The sequence below is a fragment of the Theobroma cacao genome, chromosome 2 (genome assembly GCF_000208745.1).
Source record: "Theobroma cacao cultivar B97-61/B2 chromosome 2, Criollo_cocoa_genome_V2, whole genome shotgun sequence".
In the NCBI taxonomy this organism is placed as follows: domain Eukaryota; kingdom Viridiplantae; phylum Streptophyta; class Magnoliopsida; order Malvales; family Malvaceae; genus Theobroma; species Theobroma cacao.
In genome coordinates this window covers 34,829,555-34,849,806 of record NC_030851.1, presented here as the reverse complement: position 1 = coordinate 34,849,806, position 20,252 = coordinate 34,829,555, and the positions used below count along the sequence as shown (strand labels likewise).

At 33.5% G+C, this 20,252-nt stretch overlaps 5 protein-coding genes across 5 annotated transcripts; 3 read left to right on the top strand and 2 right to left on the bottom strand.

Moving 5' to 3' along the window:
* LOC18609742 (single-stranded DNA-binding protein, mitochondrial) lies at positions 335 to 1,012 on the bottom strand. Its single transcript, XM_007045013.2, has one exon. The coding sequence runs from the start codon at positions 994 to 996 to the stop codon at positions 352 to 354; it is 645 nt and encodes a 214-aa protein (XP_007045075.2). The 5' UTR covers positions 997 to 1,012; the 3' UTR covers positions 335 to 351.
* LOC18609741 (ABC transporter G family member 7) lies at positions 2,072 to 9,924 on the top strand. Its single transcript, XM_007045011.2, has 12 exons — positions 2,072 to 2,467; positions 2,655 to 2,845; positions 2,937 to 3,087; positions 3,398 to 3,530; positions 4,876 to 5,077; positions 5,894 to 6,170; positions 6,657 to 6,788; positions 7,333 to 7,553; positions 8,263 to 8,475; positions 8,587 to 8,671; positions 9,302 to 9,578; positions 9,650 to 9,924. Exons 1-12 carry the CDS (start codon positions 2,192 to 2,194, stop codon positions 9,658 to 9,660), a joined length of 2,169 nt encoding a protein of 722 aa, XP_007045073.2. The 5' UTR covers positions 2,072 to 2,191; the 3' UTR covers positions 9,661 to 9,924.
* Positions 12,740 to 13,394, top strand: LOC18609740. Its single transcript, XM_007045010.2, has one exon. It carries the CDS (start codon positions 12,799 to 12,801, stop codon positions 13,243 to 13,245), a length of 447 nt encoding a protein of 148 aa, XP_007045072.2. The 5' UTR covers positions 12,740 to 12,798; the 3' UTR covers positions 13,246 to 13,394.
* LOC18609739 lies at positions 15,910 to 16,545 on the top strand. The gene has a single exon (XM_007045009.2). The coding sequence runs from the start codon at positions 15,997 to 15,999 to the stop codon at positions 16,450 to 16,452; it is 456 nt and encodes a 151-aa protein (XP_007045071.1). The 5' UTR covers positions 15,910 to 15,996; the 3' UTR covers positions 16,453 to 16,545.
* LOC18609738 (protein PIN-LIKES 2) lies at positions 17,556 to 19,862 on the bottom strand. Its single transcript, XM_007045008.2, has 2 exons — positions 19,593 to 19,862; positions 17,556 to 19,300 (listed from the first exon to the last, which is right to left on the bottom strand). Exon 2 carries the CDS (start codon positions 19,239 to 19,241, stop codon positions 17,889 to 17,891), a length of 1,353 nt encoding a protein of 450 aa, XP_007045070.1. The 5' UTR covers positions 19,242 to 19,300; positions 19,593 to 19,862; the 3' UTR covers positions 17,556 to 17,888.

The window sequence follows — 20,252 nt, the reverse complement described above, 5'->3', positions numbered from 1 at the left end:
TGTAATTGAATATTAAGTCATTAATAATATCATAAATCAATTAACATTCTTGATTCTTCAAGTGCGTACCTTCCCATCTGTCCCATGGTGGAGAGGAAGAAGAAGGTGGGGCAGCAAGGACAGGCTAAATGGGGATATTTATCTGACAATCAGAAGTTTTAAAAAACAAAGCAGAATAATGACCAAGTGACACATAGAAACTATGACAACTAAGCATAATTCCATCTTAGGCCCAATTAGCAAAAGGCTAAAATAGTTGACCTTTTCCTCTTCTTTTAATACAAAGTTAGAAGCTTCAGTTGCTCCCATTTTCTGTGAAGAAGTACCCGGAATGTGCCCTTAGACATCAAACTACAGTAATCCCTCTCGCAGGTCATCGAATGATATATTGCTAACACCTTCACCAGTCTTTATAAGGCGAATTCTTCCATCACGACGGATACATATTTCTGGTATGTATTTAACTTCACCATTTATGCTGTCATTGTAAACTCTAGTTTCAATGTCACCCTCAACATAGACTGAAAAGTTTTTAGTGATTTGTTGAACCGCATAAGCCCCAAGTGTATCATTATACACAGCAATTCGATGCCATTGGGCAGGTTGTGGTGTGTTTTGGTCCCTTATGATTTTCTGATCATACATGCCACCTGTCCCAACTGTAAACATAGTCACTGTTCGTCCATTCCTCAATATCTTCTGTATAGGGGCTTGCCCAACTTTTCCACAAATAATTGCCCTGTGTACACCACGGTAATTCCAACCACTTGCAGGATTGACACCTTGAAGCATTGGCTCACGCTTGTCAGACTTATTGCCAAGAAAATCATCAATCTCTTCTTCCATTTCATCGCCTTTCCCTTCGTCATTATCGCTACCAACCGAACCAGTCGAACACCACAACTTGGAGGTACGTTGCACACCTAGAGAAGAGTTGGGTGCTGTAGGAACAGAGATTCTAAGGAGCTTTGCACATCTGCTGGCGAGTGAAATCATACTTTATTCAGTGAGTTAACTCAAAACTGGTGATTCCAGGGGATGAACCAGAAGAGTTACCAAATCTTCATATGTAAATGAATTGTTTCCTGTGGTATCTAATAATATAGAGTTTGAGTAATCTCTATTCAGTTATAGAATGAATTTGGATAATATTTTTAATATTTGACTCGAGTTCAAATATTACCCTTGAGATACTTTATACTCGAATCTAATTATATTTATGTATGTATGTATACTATCTATATATATATATATATTAATATTTATCACTTTAATTAAATTCTTTTTTTGTAAATTAATAAATATAAATTAATATTTTATATGATTTTTATGTATTTAACGGATTCAATTAATTAGTAGATAGTGTTATATTATTAGAGTTCGGTTTTGAACAATATTTTGTAATTTTATTTGAGTTTTAATAAAATTTGGANTATAGTATATATATATATATATATATATATAATATTTATCACTTTAATTAAATTCTTTTTTTGTAAATTAATAAATATAAATTAATATTTTATATGATTTTTATGTATTTAACGGATTCAATTAATTAGTAGATAGTGTTATATTATTAGAGTTTGATTTTGAATAATATTTTATAATTTTATTTGAATTTTAATAAAATTCGAATACCTAGTTAATTAAAAAGATTGGAGGACAGAAATAGCTGAATGGTATAGGCCTGCAACGACCGGAGACTTGAATGATGGATTGAGCCAATGAGCCTTGTGGCTTTAGCTTGACTCTAAACCAATAATAGAGACGGCCACGGTCATGTAAAACCCAATTGAAAGTGAGTTTGGACCTGGGAATCTATTGTAACATATTCTTTTTTGCCTTATCCTCAAATGGACACGTGTCCTCCGCCCGCAGCGATTTCGTCCAACTGCCAATCACGGCAACCATGCAGTGAAAGGTTAAAGGCAAAAGTGCAATTACAAAGATTACCCCTTAGAACGACATAATAAAGTAAATAAAACGACATGAGACTTCCATCAATGAGTCTTTGGGGGAAAGGCCAAAGGTGGAAGAAAAGCACACGAATTGCCATAATAGGAAAAAAAAAAAAAAACCGTAGCTCATAGCTCATAGCTAAGCTCCTGCTTGCTTTCTTTGCTTCAGCAGAGCGAGACCAAGGAGAAGAAGAAAGAAAATATAAATAACTTTATAATTCATACAAATAATGGTGGTGTTTGGCGCCAAGAAGGTCGCCCATGTGGTGTCCAGTATTGGCGGGAATGGAGTGGGCCAGATTTTGGCCGCCTTGGCCGCCACTATCTTGCTACGCGCGTTGTCCGGGCCCGGCCCTGCTCTCTCGCCTGAAAATGAAACCGGTGAAGAAAACGACGACTTCTCTGATACCGATGATGATGCTCCTCCAGCCGCTGGCAAAGTTTTTCCCGTTACCATAACATGGAGGAACATCACCTGTTCCCTCTCCGATAAACACTCAAAATCAGTAAGAAAATGAAAATTTTCGGTTTTTTTTTTAAATTATTTCATTTACTGTTGCATTTCTGCCTGGTTGCCAACAAATTGCGAAAAGGAAAAAACTATATTGAGCTTTTTGAGTTAAAATTGAAAATCAAAACCATACGACTATTATCGTCTTTTAAATAGGATAAAAGATATTTATTTTATGATAGGTTCGGTTTCTGCTTAAAAATGTGAGTGGAGAGGCAAAACCTGGAAGATTACTCGCCATAATGGGGCCATCAGGATCGGGAAAAACCACGCTGTTAAACGTTCTGGCAGGTCAAATTTCAGCATCGCCGCGACTACAGTTGTCAGGTCTTTTGGAGGTCAATGGGAAGCCTAGTTCAAATAAAGCTTACAAGTAATGACATTATTAAATTTGAAACTACTTATAGTGTAGTTTATATGTGGGTGTGATTGGCTTTTCTAAGAGTGGTTGTTGGTTGTTGTAGATTTGCTTATGTGAGACAGGAGGATCTTTTCTTCTCGCAGTTGACAGTGCGAGAAACATTATCTCTGGCTGCAGAGCTTCAGCTTCCAGAGATATCTTCTGTTGAAGAGAGAGATGAATATGTGAACAATCTCTTATTTAAACTAGGCCTGGTAAGGGTAACTTGATTTCTCTATGTTGGAGGTATGATATTGTGAGGCTTGTGGAACAAATTATTTTCGTAATGTTAATTAGCTGTTATTTGCTTTTCATAATAATTGAGTGTTTTGTAAATTAGGTGGTTCACTGGAATCTACTAATTACACTCCTACAGCGTATATTACTGATAATATGACCTTTGTTTTTAGGTTAATACAAAGTTGTGCTGTAAAGGGATTTGATCCCCTCATAGTCAATTATCATAAACATTATTATCCTGATTCAGTTTTTCATTCTGTGTTCCTTTTATTCTTTCTTCAAAAGGTCAGCTGTGCTGATTCAAATGTTGGTGATGCCAAAGTTCGTGGGATCAGTGGCGGTGAAAAGAAACGTTTATCGTTAGCTTGTGAACTGATTGCAAGCCCGTCTGTAATATTTGCTGATGAACCCACAACTGGTATGCATGATTAAATGTAATGTAATTCTTCTTATAAGATAGCTCTTGATAACTCAAAGTTTTTCCTATTTAGACTTTGATCTCACTCTTTGAAGGTAGGTTTAGTATGCTTGACAAAAGCCTATCTGTCATGCTATATTTAGTGTCAACCAATTGCCTCCTTAATGGTTGATGAACTCCAGTTCTCTGGTATTATATGTCAGCAATTTTTCCTAAGAAATCTTGATAGAGCATATGGGGTGCAAAGAATGAAATGGAGCTAAGAGTGTTATCGTTTGGAAGTTCTTCATAGAATATCTGCCATTTATAGGAATGTGCACGAACAAGTCAAAATTCAATTTGACATATCATATCATGTCCATAGCAATCAGTTATAACCTTTCTTGTAGAACATCAATACAAATAGAATGTCTTGTTGGTTGGAGAAGGTATTCAGGTTTTTCCTGTGAGATTAATTAATCATCTTCAAAAAAATAATGAAGTGCTTTTGAACTGTCAGATCCTGTTTGTTAAAAACTAGCAATCAAGTATGCCAGGTATGGATTTCAAAAAGAATATTAAAACTACAGCTTAAGAGTAGCTAAATAACATTTTTCAACACAGTAGAAATGAATAACTTGCTGAATATTTGATTTGTATGCATGCGTAATTGGAGATTAGCTATGTACTGAACAAGGTTGGCTGGTGCTTATACACTCTCTAGTTGTACATTTTGACAAATTAAGGCTGCATAATCCTTAATTAGCCATATTTTGGGACATGAGGCAGTGTTCAGATGCAAGTGACAAATATAGACAACCTCCACAATGAGTGTTGCCTGCAGATTTGAATTGTAGCCTTCTAGTGCCCACTGGATAGATTACTGTTAAGAGCATAAGTTATGCAGAAACCAGTGCCCATAATGAGTGTTGTCATGCAGTATTCCTATGTTATGTTTTGTATTGAAAAAGTAGTAATTTACATATTGGACTGTTTCAAACCAACAATAGCTGTAATGGATACCAAAAATTGATGATGAGAAGATTTTAGCTGGCACCTGAAAATATTTGGCATGTAGGTGTCTTTACTATCACATATTAAGTTCATTTGTCCCCAGTTATTTGATGGAAATCAATGTTAAATATATAAGACCATTTGAAATCAAAGTTTCCTCTTGCTAGGCTTAATTATTCTGCTTCACCTGCCTAGGTTTAGCCAGAACTGCCCACCCCGATAGGGTTTTGTTAACTGTTGATTGGGTTAAGCCGTGTATATTTTTTCCTTATCCCCATTGGAATTATCCACTGGTCATAGAAATTTTTTCCAGGGCTGACTTTGATTTTCCAATTTCTTGTGGTGCATTCAGGACTTGATGCTTTCCAAGCGGAGAAAGTAATGGAAACTCTCCGCCAACTTGTACAAGATGGTCATACTGTAATTTGCTCCATACATCAGCCTAGAGGTTCTGTGTATGGTAAATTTGATGACATTGTGTTGCTAACAGAGGGTGAACTTGTTTATGCTGGCCCTGCACATGATGAACCACTGGAATACTTCTTAAGATTTGGGTTGTAATCAAACTTTTCTTCTTTTAATTGTGCCAATGTATTGTTTGCCTGTGTACTATGGTTCTTTCTCATGTTTACTTTTTGTCAAAATTATTTAAATACTGATTGACTGATTTTTATTCTCTGTAAGCAACTTGCAATTGGAAGAGACATGCGAAAACCTGGGACAAGTAGTATCTTATTTATTTAAAAATATGTTAGTTGACCATTAAAAGGGTGCATAGTTGGATTCAGGACCAAGAAACTCCATAAAGTGTACACCATCCTGATTAACATCATTATTCTGATATATTGATTAGCATCAATATTCTGGTATGTTTGATTATAATGTAACACTAGCGTTCTTGTATAGTGCTTGAAATCTAGCTGCATGTTTACACATCTGTCAGCATCAAAGCTTAGCAGTGCAGGAAAACATTGTGTTATTGCTGTAGCCTTATCAAACCAATATTCCTTGTAAATAAGAATAATAGCAACCTATATACTGATGCATTGCTTTTTATATATTTTGACTAGGCATGGTTCTGTTTCAGTTTGTATGAGTGTGGATGATCTATACATTGTCAAGTTCACAAGCAATTTACAGTTTCATGGACAAATGCCATTTACCTTCAATCTAGAAGCCTTCTTCTTCTTCATCTCTCTCTCCTTGATATCATATTACAAAACCTTTGATAACCGCAAACTTGGTTTTTTCCTTCTGCATTTGCTTTCTTCCATAAAACAAGGACTGTGTTTCAAACTGTGCATTTAGATTAAAATAATTAATCGAAATATACCAGTGAGACTTATGCTTGAATATCGGTTAATCAACAGGTACCAGTGTCCAGATCATGCAAATCCTGCAGAATTTTTGGCCGATCTTATATCTATTGACTACAGTTCTGCTGACAGTGTCCACTCTTCTCAGAAAAGAATTGATGCTCTTGTTGAGGCATTCTCAACACAGTCATCAGCAGTTCTTTATGCCACTCCATTTACCAGACAGACTGGTCTAAGGCATGGCATTAAGTTCAGCAAGAAAAGTGTTGCTAAGAGGAAAGGGGGTTGGTGGAGACAATTTTGGTTGCTTCTAAAACGTGCATGGATGCAAGTTCGTTTTTCAAATTTTACTATAACTTTTATGTCTATATAATTTTTTATTGCAATCTTTAAGGACATAATAGGATTTAGGGATAATGCTTCCTGTCCAATCTTTGGTTGATTGAGATATTGTGGTAATCCATTTCTCTGATTTTTTTACTGCTTTATTTTACCCAGGCTGGCAGATAATTTTAATGACATAATTAATGTTTCTTTAACCAACTTTCTATGTTTCATCCACTCCTGGGGACTAGAGCCACAAGGAGGAAAATGCCTAAAATCAATAAAGTCAATTGTATAACATGTTAGGCTCTCTCGTGAGGTTTTTTAAAAAAGTCTTGCTAATTATTTTGCTTTCTTCTTTCTTTCTTTTGTATTGTGTGTTATGTCCATGTACCTGTGCCTGTGTGTGTATGCACAGGCTTTTAAAAGTTTTTTATTGAATGCACATAACTTCTGTACCTTTCTTTATCCAATTGACAAAATGGTTGACCAGGCTTTTCGTGATGGACCAACAAATAAAGTTCGAGCTAGAATGTCAATTGCATCAGCTTTAATATTTGGGTCAGTTTTCTGGAGAATGGCAAGATCTCAGACGTCCATACAAGATAGAATGGGATTGCTTCAGGTATGAACCCTTCTGTTTCCTTGAAATTCTTGCTTTCTTTCATTTTAAAACTGCGACCATGCATTTTTGCAGTATATGAAGTTCCTTTTATCCTACTTTACGCTCTGATTTTGCTTTTGGTAAGACTGTGGACCACACTGAACTAATTTTTTATCTATAGAGCAACTTGGTTGAAAGAATGAGGATTGATTGTACTGAATTTGGGTATGTTCTTTGTATTTGTTAGGACATCTTCAGGAAGGTTGTCTCGTGAAAGTATAAACCATTTACATATCTTACTGCTTACTAACTACCTTTTTGAATAATTTAATGAAAGGCTTTGACCTTGTTTTTGAATATACCTCTTTTCTTGTCACAAATGATTTACCAATGGGTATATATGTTTTTTTCCTGTCTCAGTGAACTATTTAGAGGGAGAACCAATAAGTTTTAGATTTTTAAACATCATGAAATTTCATATATTGTACATGTGATTCTTAAGTGGCATAAGTGTTGGCGTTTTAAAGTTCCTTAGCACTCTTTGTAATCATGTGCCCTGTGTCAGGTTACTGCAATAAACACAGCAATGGCTGCTCTCACAAAGACTGTAGGTGTATTTCCCAAGGAACGTGCAATTGTAGACAGGGAGCGTGCAAAGGGATCTTACACACTGGGACCCTATCTACTTTCCAAATTGATAGCTGAGATACCTGTGGGAGCAGCATTTCCTCTAATGTTTGGTGCTGTGTTGTACCCCATGACTCGTCTTCATCCTACCGTGTCTAGGTCTTTTTCGTAATCTACCCTTATAATCAAGCTCTTTATATTCTTTACAGTAGAGGTAAATTTGTTGCACCAAATCTGCAAATATCATTTTTTATTGAATTGATTGATCACCACACATGTAACCTTTGTGGAAGAAGATAGCAAAAAAAAAGAAGAAACAATTTTTATTGACATTGTTGTCAATGATACATAAGAAAAATTTAAGAATGCCTTGATACATCTCCCATGGGAGAGAACCCCTTAAGTAGTAGCTTTTTGTTCATGGCTTTTTTAGGAGATTGCAGTTGTGCTCCTAGATGTGCGAATGAGTAAGCATGAATTTTTGTAGAGTAATGGCAATTATTTCATTGATACTAGCAAAGAAAAGGATCTTGTTGGAGTTTTTCAAAAACGCTTGTTATCAAGTCAATCCTGTTGTTATTTTGGTAGAATGCTTATGAAGACCATTTCTGTGACAAAAGCAAGCAATTGCAATTGGTTCCGAAGTGTGCCTTGTCTAAAGAATGGTGTAGTTATTTAAACTATAATTTACATATGATTAACTGCCTCTTTTTCTCTAAAATGTCTATTGTAAACACAAAATTGTGGTTTATAGTTGTCAATATTGAAATATTTGAAAAAAATCACGACATTAAGCATCAATCATTAGATGATTTGTAAGTTCTTTCATAGTGATTAAATGAACTGACCTAGAACTTTTACTTCATAGATTTGGAAAGTTCTGTGGAATTGTGACTGTGGAGTCTTTTGCTGCATCTGCAATGGGTCTGACAGTTGGGGCCATGGTTCCAACTACAGAAGCAGCAATGGCCTTGGGACCCTCTCTTATGACAGTCTTCATCGTCTTTGGAGGATATTATGTAAATGCAGATAATACACCGATTATCTTCCGTTGGATTCCCCGTGCTTCTCTCATAAGATGGTACATAAATTAATACTAAGCTCTGGTAGTGCATTATTTGGTGATAAACCAGGAGCTGTGTTATTTGTCCTTTCCTTATGATAAGTCACATCTTTCTTTACCTGCCTTCAGGGCTTTTCAAGGGCTTTGCATCAATGAATTTTCTGGTCTTAAATTTGATCATCAGCATTCGTTTGACATTCAGACTGGAGAACAGGTATGAAGAGATCATAATTCCCTCTGTTTGACTTTGAATGAAGAAGACTGTCCCGCTTTGACAAGACAGAGCTATCAACTGGAATGTTCTGTTTAAGACTAAGAGAAAATCAACTTCTGGGTTATTAATATATTACTATAGCATATTGGAATGTCCTTGTTCCAGTGTACATAAAAGAACTCAAAATTGTACAATTGTTCAGTTTCTCAAAGCCAAGTAACTATGAGTAGTCAGGTTCGTTAATTATAGCAACTTGTATTAAAGGATGGCTGAACATTCTAATTAGAACAGACCTCCCAGTTCATAGATTGGTGAGAACAGATTGATCTGCAGAGAATGCAAAAAAGCTACATGCTTTACTCAAATTTAATGTGCGGAAATAGTTTTCTCAACAGTGCATTTACCATTTAGTACGAGGACTAACTCACTTTGTATGGATAGTTACAGGAAATCGTCAGGAGGGCCAACATAGATAACATTAATAGGGTTAAGCATTCTCATGAGATTTTACTTTTAGTCAAACGCAATCTATGCTGAGATTCTCTTTTTCTTGTTAACCGTTTTCATGAGACTTTTGTTTTAGTTAATTTTAGTGTATGCTAAGATTCTCTTTTTCTTAAATAATTACAGGCACTTGAGCGACTCTCCTTTGGAGGAAGTCACATCAGAGATACAATTGTAGCTCAAAGTAGAATTTTGTTGTTTTGGTATTGTACCACTTACTTCCTCCTTGAGAAAAAGAGACCCAAATACCAGCAGCTTGAGGCACCTGCTATTGGGCAGATGGAACCACGGCTAAAGCTTGAGCCTTTAGAAACTGACCACCCTCCTTCGCTGAAACAAGTTGAACAAAATCAGCAGGTTGAGTCACCTTCAGTTGACCAAATCCGACCATTCATCCTAGAAGGTTTGTAATCATTTAGGCATTAATGAAGTTGTTAATAGAAGTACTACTATTTATTGATTTATGTCATACAGGTGCAAAGTAAAGGAGATGTCTTTGCAATAAAGGAGGGTCTCATGCATTTTCTGAGCTAATGAGATGGTTCTATAGTACATCACATTTACATCAGTGATTACTGTGTAGCGGGAAGTATACTTTCCCATGTAAAATCTTGTCTGTAATGGATCTTTATGGCATCCAAATGAACCATATCTTTGACATCTGTTGTCTAATAATTAGCTAAAATAGAGGAAAATCTAGTCTTCCTAATACATACTGCTATCATGATATATCATATTGTTTTGAGAAATTTTTATGTAGTTATGCTGTTCCGTATGCCACTAAGCAAGAGAAGGAAAGAGGTCCTTCAGATTTCTTCATGAATTGCAGCTGCAAAATGCTGAGACCTTGCTTTCACTTGGACATGGGCATGAGTCTTGATATTTCCGATGGAGGACGTTGTGGTCCAGCATTACCAGTTGTTTTTGGCATGCGAGAATAGTCTCAACTCTAGATTTTAGGACCACATCTCTTTGCTATTGACTGAGCACTTCCCTCGTCATTTTCAGTGGATGGATTCAACCATAATAATTTGCCCCTGAAGTATGTATGTGTTCCATCTACTTTTGAGGCAGCTGAGCAAGGATTGCAATTTGTCTCGCTAGGGTCAGGTGTGGCCCAGACTCAGACTTGACCTAATCAGACCGGGATTCCAAAGAACAGTTCATAATAGGACCTGAAACTTTCTAGGATCACAGGGGACTGCTAGCTCATGGTCGCTAATAATTTGATCGTCAATTTTAATTATTTTTTAGATTAATTGGAAATTATGGTTGTTGGGTTCGCTTAGATTGAGTAACTCTGCCTAATGGAGGGCGCAGCAGGCAGCGACGCCCTCTCTTTCTTCCCCTCGCATACCTTCTCTCTCTCATTCTCCAAATTTCCCTATCAACAAATCCTTCGTTATGCTCTTAATTCCCTTCGTGTCAACCGAAGAAAACGAAAGTTAAAGTTTAAATTATGTTATTCTTTGTGTCCCATCTTTTATTTCAAACGAATTTAATTTTTTATCATTATTTTTGAAAATTATTAAATTTTTTTAAAAAATTAATTTTATGTAATATTTTAAAAATTACTGAATAAAGTTGAGTTTATATGATAAAAGAAATCAAACAAAAAATTGATAATTTGAAACAAAAAGAGAATACTATAGAGAGGTTATAGATGTGCTGGAATATATAAAAAAGGTATAATGTTCAAATAATTCTTAAATTTATAACTAATGATCAAATAAGCTTTTATGATTAATGATCGATTAATGGTTATTAATGAAAATATCATTTTATATCTACATGACATTGAAATAACGTTGATGTAAAAGATGAAAATGTCACATGATTATATTATCATATCTAATAACATATTACTTCATCATCAATTATAATGTCATCATATCACATCATTATCAATTCTGATTAAGGATGAGCAAAATCAAATCAGACTAATTATCCATCCAAACTAAATATGATTTGGATAAAACGATTCGGTCTAATTGATTTATTGGATCAATTGGTCCAAAATATTTGATCCAATTGGTTTTTGATCGATTCTCGATTTGAAATTTTTTAAACCAATCCACTCAAAAAACTAAACTAAGTTTTTATATATATTAAGAAGAATTGATAGTAAACTTAATTAATGATAAACTTAAAATATTAGTTTATTATATGTACGTATACAAATTATAATTATAGCAATTTAATTTTAATTATATATATTTATTTATAAATGTGTCTTAATATGAATTACAAGTTATATATTTTAAATAATATAACTTATATGTTAATATTATAATATATGATAATAAATATATTAATAAATTATAATTATTACACCGCAGTAATATTTGGTAATATAAAATGTTATGAATATATATAATTATATAAATATTATATATATATATATTTAATTTATACATAAGTATTACTATAACTTATAATAAATTTTATTTATATGATTACACTTAATAATTTTATTAATTATTACCTTAGTTTTTATAACATATTGTTTATAATTACTTATTATTTATACAAACTTTGATATAAAACATAATAACATATAAGTTGTATCATTAATTTCATATATATATATAATAAAGTAATATATAATATATATATATACATATATTTAATTTATACATAAGTATTATTGTAACTTATAATAGATTTTATTTATATGATTATACTTAATAATTTTATTAGTTCTCATCTTAGTTTTTATAACATATTGTTTATAATTAGTTATTGTTTATACAAACTTTAGTATTAAAATTAAAATATTATAACATATAAACTGCATCATTAATTTCATATATATAATAATAAAATAATATTTTATATATACATATATTTAATTTATACATAATTTGTATGTTTTACAATTATAGATAAAGTTTATAAATTTTAATATTACAATTTATAAAAAAAATGATAAAATATTGATCTATTGGTTAAAAATCAAATCAATCAAACCAATTCTGTATTTGGTCGGTTTAATCTTCTTTTATATTTAATCAATTTTAGTCAATTTTTTAAAAATATTTATTCCATTTAATTCTTAAGTATGATAGATCAAATCACTTAATTTACCCATTTGTTCACTTTTAATTATGATATATTAATACGCTAAGTTAATCTTATACGATATAAAATGATAAATGATATTTTGATTAAATTAATTATTAGTTATAAGAATTTATTTGACTCGAAATACAAATATAAAAATTTATTTATATCAAAATAAAAATATAAAAATTTTTTTAAATAATTTAGAGACCTTTTTTAGATACCATATTCATCTAAAAGTAACTAAATTTCCGAGATAAGTAAGATACTAAAAAGTCCTTGTCAAATTATTATTAGTTACGCGGTAGAATCGCCGCCCCCCTACAGTAGAATACAATTTCCCACTTCTCGTTGCAGAAGCTTCGACTTCCTGTTAAAAGAGATTGTCCCACACGTCACCCTTCCGTTGGGCCAACCTTAACTTTCTGCGAAATCAAACATGTAAATTCCTGCCACGTGTCCTAACCCACTTTGTCTATAAATACTCCGTTTTGTCATTAACATTGCCCCGTTCATATATCTTTCCACAACTTTAGCAACTTTGTTTAGCGTCCAAAACCATGGAAGCGACTTCTTCTCTTTGTTCCACAACTTCAGCTCTCTCGCCACGTCCATTCTCCGGCGATCCATTATGCCGTAGAAAGGGTCTCGGAGGAGAAAAGAGAGCAGTTATCAAAATATCGGCGTCGAAAAGGGACGCACATGGTCGCGACTTTGATGGGAAGCTTGTTGATGAGAGCATGATCGTGTTAAGAAAGAGAATTCACGAGATGAGCATGTTGGAGAAGAATCACGAGCCTCCCGAGCACTGGATGGAGTGGGAGAAGCAATACAAGAAAGCAGACTATGACTCTGATGTTTGTGAAGCAGTAGGATATTTGCAATCAAAACTAATGGAAACCAGGCCCAGCGTGGCTTTGGGAATGGGAGCTGCTCTTCTTTTTAGCGTATCAACTTCAACGGCCGTACTTCTCTTTCATGTTATGGCTGTGTTAAAAGGGTTATAATATAATTAGGGTTCACTTTGTTACTACTTTGATAGCAAACTTTAGGAGCTTTTTTTTTTAACTATATTCATTGTCATCGTATTCATAATCTAATTTTATTGTAAAAGGTAATTTGCAACATAACATTCTTATGCTGTGAAAATCATATTTTTACCATATTTATACAAATTATTCTAAAAACATAAATTGTTAAATATGATTTTTTTTTTTTTTTGTTCGTAGTGTCGAAGCTATTATTGTCTTCCTCACGCTGCCACGCCAAGGTCGTCATATGTACTTTGCTTGTAAGCAAAAGTAACTTTTCGTCACGTCTGTCGCTTGCTACAATAAAAAGTAAATTAGTATTACATATTTTCATCATTAAAACATATTAAGATAAAGCAATAAGGTTTATTTAATGTAAAAGAATTCAATTTGCACTGACTTCCCTCTTTTTTTTTTTAAGTTATATTTTTGTATATATTCATTTGATCAAATCAATTTTTATTTAAATAATTAATAAGTTTTATTTGTTAGAAACGAATTCTAATTTTCATAGACTTCCTTTCTTTTTTTTTTCTTTTGATAATTTTTCTTAAATTTCACCTGAAATAATTCTGTCTTTAATACAATAAATAATAAGGTTTATGTAATGGCAAAGAATTGTAATTTACATCGACTTCCTTTCTTTTTAATAACTACTTGAAATTAAAGTTAATCAACAAATCATATACGTATTTATTTTACGGACTATTATTTTATGCACAATCAATAAGGTTTTTAAATTCTACAAACAGAGTTAGAATATTGTCACACATTTTTTAATTTACTATGCTTTTTACATATACCTTAATGAGGCATGTAATAACTCTTTAACTCCAATAATGGTTTGTTAGATAGTTTTTCTTATCTCTACTCCTAAACACCAACCTTTACTCTTTAATTACAACATTTATAAACAAATAAGATAAAGACAATCAAGCTCCTAAACATGGATCGTCCATCACCTTTCAAGCATGTCTTTTAGATTGGAAACGTGAACCCATGATTTATAGACTTACTTAAGTTCTATTTTTAAAATTTAAAACGAGATTGGATTTAACTTTCAGTCTGTTACATTTGGTATCAAAGCAAACTCAAATTTTTACTAATGTAAGGCTCTCATGAGAGATATAAGGGTCAAGATAGAATTGGATTAGGGTAAGAGTCTCTTTCTTTTACGAGAAAAGAGCTAGAGTAACGAGGGTGTTACACAATTAAGTAGGGTAGAATGTCATGAATCTTATATCAATAAAAGATGGAGTTAGTCTTGGACTCTTGAGTATATAAATATAGATCTTCTACCACATATTAAGCATGTTTTTTGAGTTAGAAATATAGACTCATGATTTAGAATTTGGCCACACAAAATTAAACTTTAAGTTCTGACTTGTGATACAAAGCATAAGCCAACAATTAAATTAAGTAGTAATAAATTTGAGATTTCTTAATTAATTGCATATAACATTCGCTGACCTAAGACTTTATTTAAATTAATAATTTTTTATTTTTTTCTTTATATTTTATACTAAACAAAATTTAAGAAATAACTTTTTCTTTAATTTACTCACTGATTTGATATCTTCCTATCAAACATTCTGTTAAACAAACACAAGATGGTTACGGAATTAAGAAAAAAAAAAACGCGTGAATAGTTAGTTGAAGATGGTTTAAGGAGTCAGTTACACAGTTGCAAATGGGATGATGCCTTCACCTTCGCCACTTGCTTCAAATGTGACCTTGTCTTTGGTCAACGATACCTGGCCACGGCCGGTGGTGGTGGTGCTGCCCATGCTCCCATCTATTTGTTATCCTTATGGACGGCCTTTATATATATATATATATATTAACACTTGAATAATTCATTTTAAATTAGTCAAATTATTCTTTATACCTTCAGAATCCAATTTCAAATGCTTTTTAATTCATAAAGCGTTTGCTTATTCCATGTTTTTTCCCTCGTCAGGTGCTCTCCAATACATATAAAATATTACCAAAATCCAACTAGCAAAGTTACTTCTGTCAACTCCTCTTTTTTCTTAATTTGTCAGATAATTTTGTTTTTGTTATATATAAATTCATAGGCGAACTGGTCCTATGTAATTTATTCTGGTACGTCTCTCCATTTTGTCTTTTTTTTTTCTCTTTGTGGTTGTATGATGATACAGAGAACCTAACCGTCGTCCTCATTAAATTCGAGCCGGTTCTCCGTAACGAACACCGTCACTCGACGATCGTAAGTCAAGCAGTGATGTGACGGTAAATTTACCTGCCCAATACTGTGTGTTAGAAAAAAGAATAGCTTAAATTACTCCTAAACTTAATTGAAATCAATAATTGATGACTTTAGCAATAATTACTGTTAGGAGAATAAATTAATAAGCATGATTAAGGATATTAAAAGGATAACTTAATCATGCAGTTATAAATTAAGGGATTTTCAAAAAAATGGAAATTAACCACATGTCGCTATCACGATGTGACAGGTGTTGTCGTATTGGGATCCACTCTGAAATAACGCGCTAAAAAACTGTAGATGTGCTGTTAACAGACACGGTTTCTCCACCCCTTGTCGTCTAAGGTATCGCCTGAGTCACATGTCCTACAAGGCCACAACCATATTTTATTCAGCCTATCAAACTATAAATATAGTGCCAGACTCAGTACTACCCCATTTCCATCGACGCAGCATTCAAATATTATCCTTCAAAATTTTCTTTGCTTCAGAAAGCAATGGAATCAACGTCTCTATGTTCATCCTCTCTTTCCTTCAACCCTTTTCGCAGCTCAAGAACCTGCCTTCGAAATCATCGTCAGAGAAAGGCGATCTCGATGAAGACATTCGCCATGAGAAGAGAGGCGCACGACCAAAATTGTAGCGGACGTCTTGTTGATGAAAACATGATTGTTCTCCGGAAAAGGTTACACGAGCTGAAGATGATCGAGCGGAACTACGAGCCGCCGGCGAATTGGATGGAGTGGGAGAAACGTTATTACACGAGTTATGATTCGATAATATGTGATGCTATGGGTGTTTTGCAAACCCAGTTGATGAATACGAGGCCAAGCTTGGCTCTGGGGATGCTGGCTTTGATAGTGTTAAGTGTGCCAACATCTGCGGCTGTGATGTTTTTCCATGTCATGGAAATAACTAAGGGGGTTCTTGTAGCTGGGATCCATATGATGTAAGAAAAGTGATGATCTATCTCGTTTGTAAATACATAGAAAATTCATACAGAACAATAAACTATTTGGGTTTTTATTTTTTTTGACTTATTTTTAGTTTTGGGATCTGATTTTTAAAGTATGCCAGTAATTCATAAATTTTGGTTAATTATATTTTGAGTATATAAATTTATTATATATATATATTTGCCCAAAAACTGTGCTTATGCTTTTGATATTGAGCTTGTTAGAGTTAAACCAAATTAATTCAATTTTATATTTAAGTTGCTTATGTGACTTCTCCATTATTTGATGGAACTAATTTTTGGTCCCAATGATTGTATGAGATAATTGCCTTTAATTAGTAACCGAGGGAGGATAGAAGTATTGCGTGCGCCGCGTGTGTAACAAATGGCAGGCGGTTAGAAAGTGTTGTAAAAAAAGGTGAGACATGTTTGACAAAATTTAATGGATGACTGCGCAGGTTATTATATAAAAACACGAATGCCAATTAAATTTTTGACTAATGAAAATGAATATTTGGTGACTTCCAATGAAATACTATTTATTTATTTTTAAATTGAAAGAACGAGAATTTAAATTTTATTTTTTAAGTAAGAATATACATTAATTAATGAGTCAAATACTTAAATTTTAAAATACTATTTATATTAAAAAAATATTAATCTAATCTAATTTAATTATCTAAATAATAATTCCCAATTTTACAGATTCTTAAAAAATTGAATCCTTAACGTCATTTTAATAGATAGGCCCTTCACCCAAAACTTTGAAATATTGTATCTATTAGCAATTTTTATGTTATGATTTCTCTTTTTTTTTGAAATTCTTATATTATGATTTCTTATTATGCAAATTTACTTTTTCATATTGGTGATTGTTTTTGTTTATTTATTATGTAGGGGGATTGTTATTTTCAAATTTAAAATTAGAATAAAAATTTATTTAAATTTTTTAAAATAATTTAAAGACTTTTTAATACATTATACCTAATTAATATTTATGCTTTTTTTAAATTTTTGCTATTTTCTATAAATAATTATTAAATTCTCAATATGAATTTTTATATAGATCAATATAAAATAACAGGGTGAAAAGAAGTGTCCTTGAAGCCCTTTCAACCTTTTTAATGATGGTCATAGCAATCATTCTCTAAATGCTATTGTTCCAAAACAGATTACAAAAAATTTGGGAGATATGGTTAAACCATCCAACCATTGACAGAAAACAACAAATAGTTTGCTCTGGTATTACGAAGAATACAAGGAAAATCAACTGCATTCATCACATCGCCAGTATCCAGTAACGCGCATCTAACAAACAAACGAGTCCATCTTATTTAATGGGATGGCGACTGCTGCATTGTGATGGCACCCGCTTGCTAAACAATCACACAGCAAGATTCTAATGTGCCAAAGGCATTAGGCAAATCTCTCAAGCTACATATTTGGCAGCAATTTAAAGTAAACAACAATATACAGAGACAAAGAAAATAGGGCAAACACATGCTGCCAGAAGAGAAGTGCTGAAGCCTCACTAACTGCATAATTCCTCAAGCTAGCAATAGCTCCCAACAAAATGGCACTTGGTGTAGTGTATTGCAACAAAAGCACAAATCTGTACATTGCATCACCAGGGACAAGAAAGTTCATTTTACTAGCAAGTGTCACGACCCCTATTCCCAGCAAAGGTAGCACCAATAGCCTTGCCACCATTATGCCAACAGTGGTTCGGAGTCCAAGCTTGGACTCATTTGGACCCTCAGCTAACATACCCCCAAGAATGAGCATCACAGAAGGCACCATTGCACCAGCTAAAATCTCCAAGCTGTCTGTGAGGAAAGATAGGGGAGCATCATTTCCAAAGACAAAGGCTTTTAATTGAGGCACCATACCAACAATGATAGCTAACAGAGATGCAATTGTAGGGGGCTGAAGTATGTGCTGTATTGGAGTTTGTTCAGCAACAATTCTGATCTTCCTCACTACTCTAGGTTCAGCCAAGCACCGAATGGACATAGGACTGCTACCACTAGTCTCTACATTGGTATCAAGGTCGGGAAAAGTGGTTAGTGAACGACTTGAGATGCTGTTAAAAACCCTGGCAATGAATGGTGTCTTAGAATGTTCGGTCTCTGTTTCTTCAATGCCTGGCCATTCAGCTTCTACAAGAAGAGGCCTGCTGATATCATTAAGCGGCCTCTGTTCCTCAATTTCAGTCCCTTCTTCGACGACCTCATAGAACTCCAACGGTGGCTCCATCATGTGATAAACAAGGGTGTAGACAAGAATTACAGCAACCCACTGTGCAAAAGAGACATAGGACACACCTCTCGAGTGGCAATGGCGTCCAAAAGGGGAATTAGAAGTGTGACATACAGATCCAACAATAGCAATAAGAAGGTTTCCAGTATTGCCAAAGGCAGTCATGATAATGGTAAATCTCTTGAACTGAGGTGGCGGGCGACATATAATAACCACCAAGAACCCAAGCAAGCAACCAATAAAAGTACTGATTAATACATTGACCGGAATGAACCACCACTGAGCAATGCTATCAAGCGTAATGCTTTCACCCAGTTGGGTAAATATTAGGCAGGGCAAGAATAGGGCGAAAACAAGCTTGCTTAGGAGCTTAAATGTAGCTCTCGGAATGATTTGCGTTTTGGGATGTGCAAGAACCAATCCTATGACTGTAAGAGACAGAAGTTTCATCAAAGGCACTGCACTCAACAAATCTTCACCGCTAGACTTCATATTATTTTTAGCAATTTCAGCTAAATAACGAATCATCTTTCTTTCCAAGTCCTTAGAATATTAAACACCAAATTTTCAATTTCTTCCTGCAAACCCTACAAAAGAACAAGAATTACACAACAAAAATAGTGAAATCCGACACATTCTCCAAAACCCATTGGATAAAGTTGTCAATTGTAAAACATGGATTCATTATAGTACCACAGAATCTCACAAACTTATCAATAACCATAACTTCAAAAATACCCAGCAGCAAGAAATTAAATGAAATCAAAGAAAATGGATAAAAAGCTGAAAAGATTAAACAAAAATTCCTGCTCCAGCTAAATCAATGAGAACGCAGAAAAGGGTATCAAAGACAAAGAGCGGGTTAGAGCGAAAACTTACGAATCAGGAAAATACGTCGAGAAAGAAGTAACAGCTGAAGAGAAGAAAATACAAGAGAGAACCAAAGATTCACGGAAGAACTTTCGAGTTTAGAGATGTAGAAGCATGAATCAGATATCGCCTGATAAGTGGATCAATTTAAAAAAAGCAAGAAACCACCCAACTTTTTTTTGTTAATTCAAACAAATTAATAGGACTCTCTTTTTATGGTGGAAAATTTTGGGACTCTTTTTTTCCCTTTAGTACCCTTCATTTTCAGCATTTCTACTGTCCATTTCCAATTCGGCCATTCCAGGCTATCAATATCGACAACAGACTTCAAAACGTTCCCGTATCTGTTCCTAAGTTTAATAGTATTGTTTTTTTTTTGTCGCAAGACATTCCCGTTATTGTTTGTAGTTTTTTTTTTTTTGGTATTCCCATATTTAATTTAATAATTAATATATTGCGTATATTTTTTTACTTCATAAATTCTATTAGAACCCTCCCTCTAATCAAATTAAAAGAACAAGTTCATGGCAAATTTTGTTTTATGTATTTTCATATTAGCAAACAATTTTTATGACATTGATGAATATTTTCGATAAATCTTTGCTATTAAAATTTTTAATGATTTATTTATTTTTCAACAGGTACAAGAATTTATTTTAGAAGTCACTT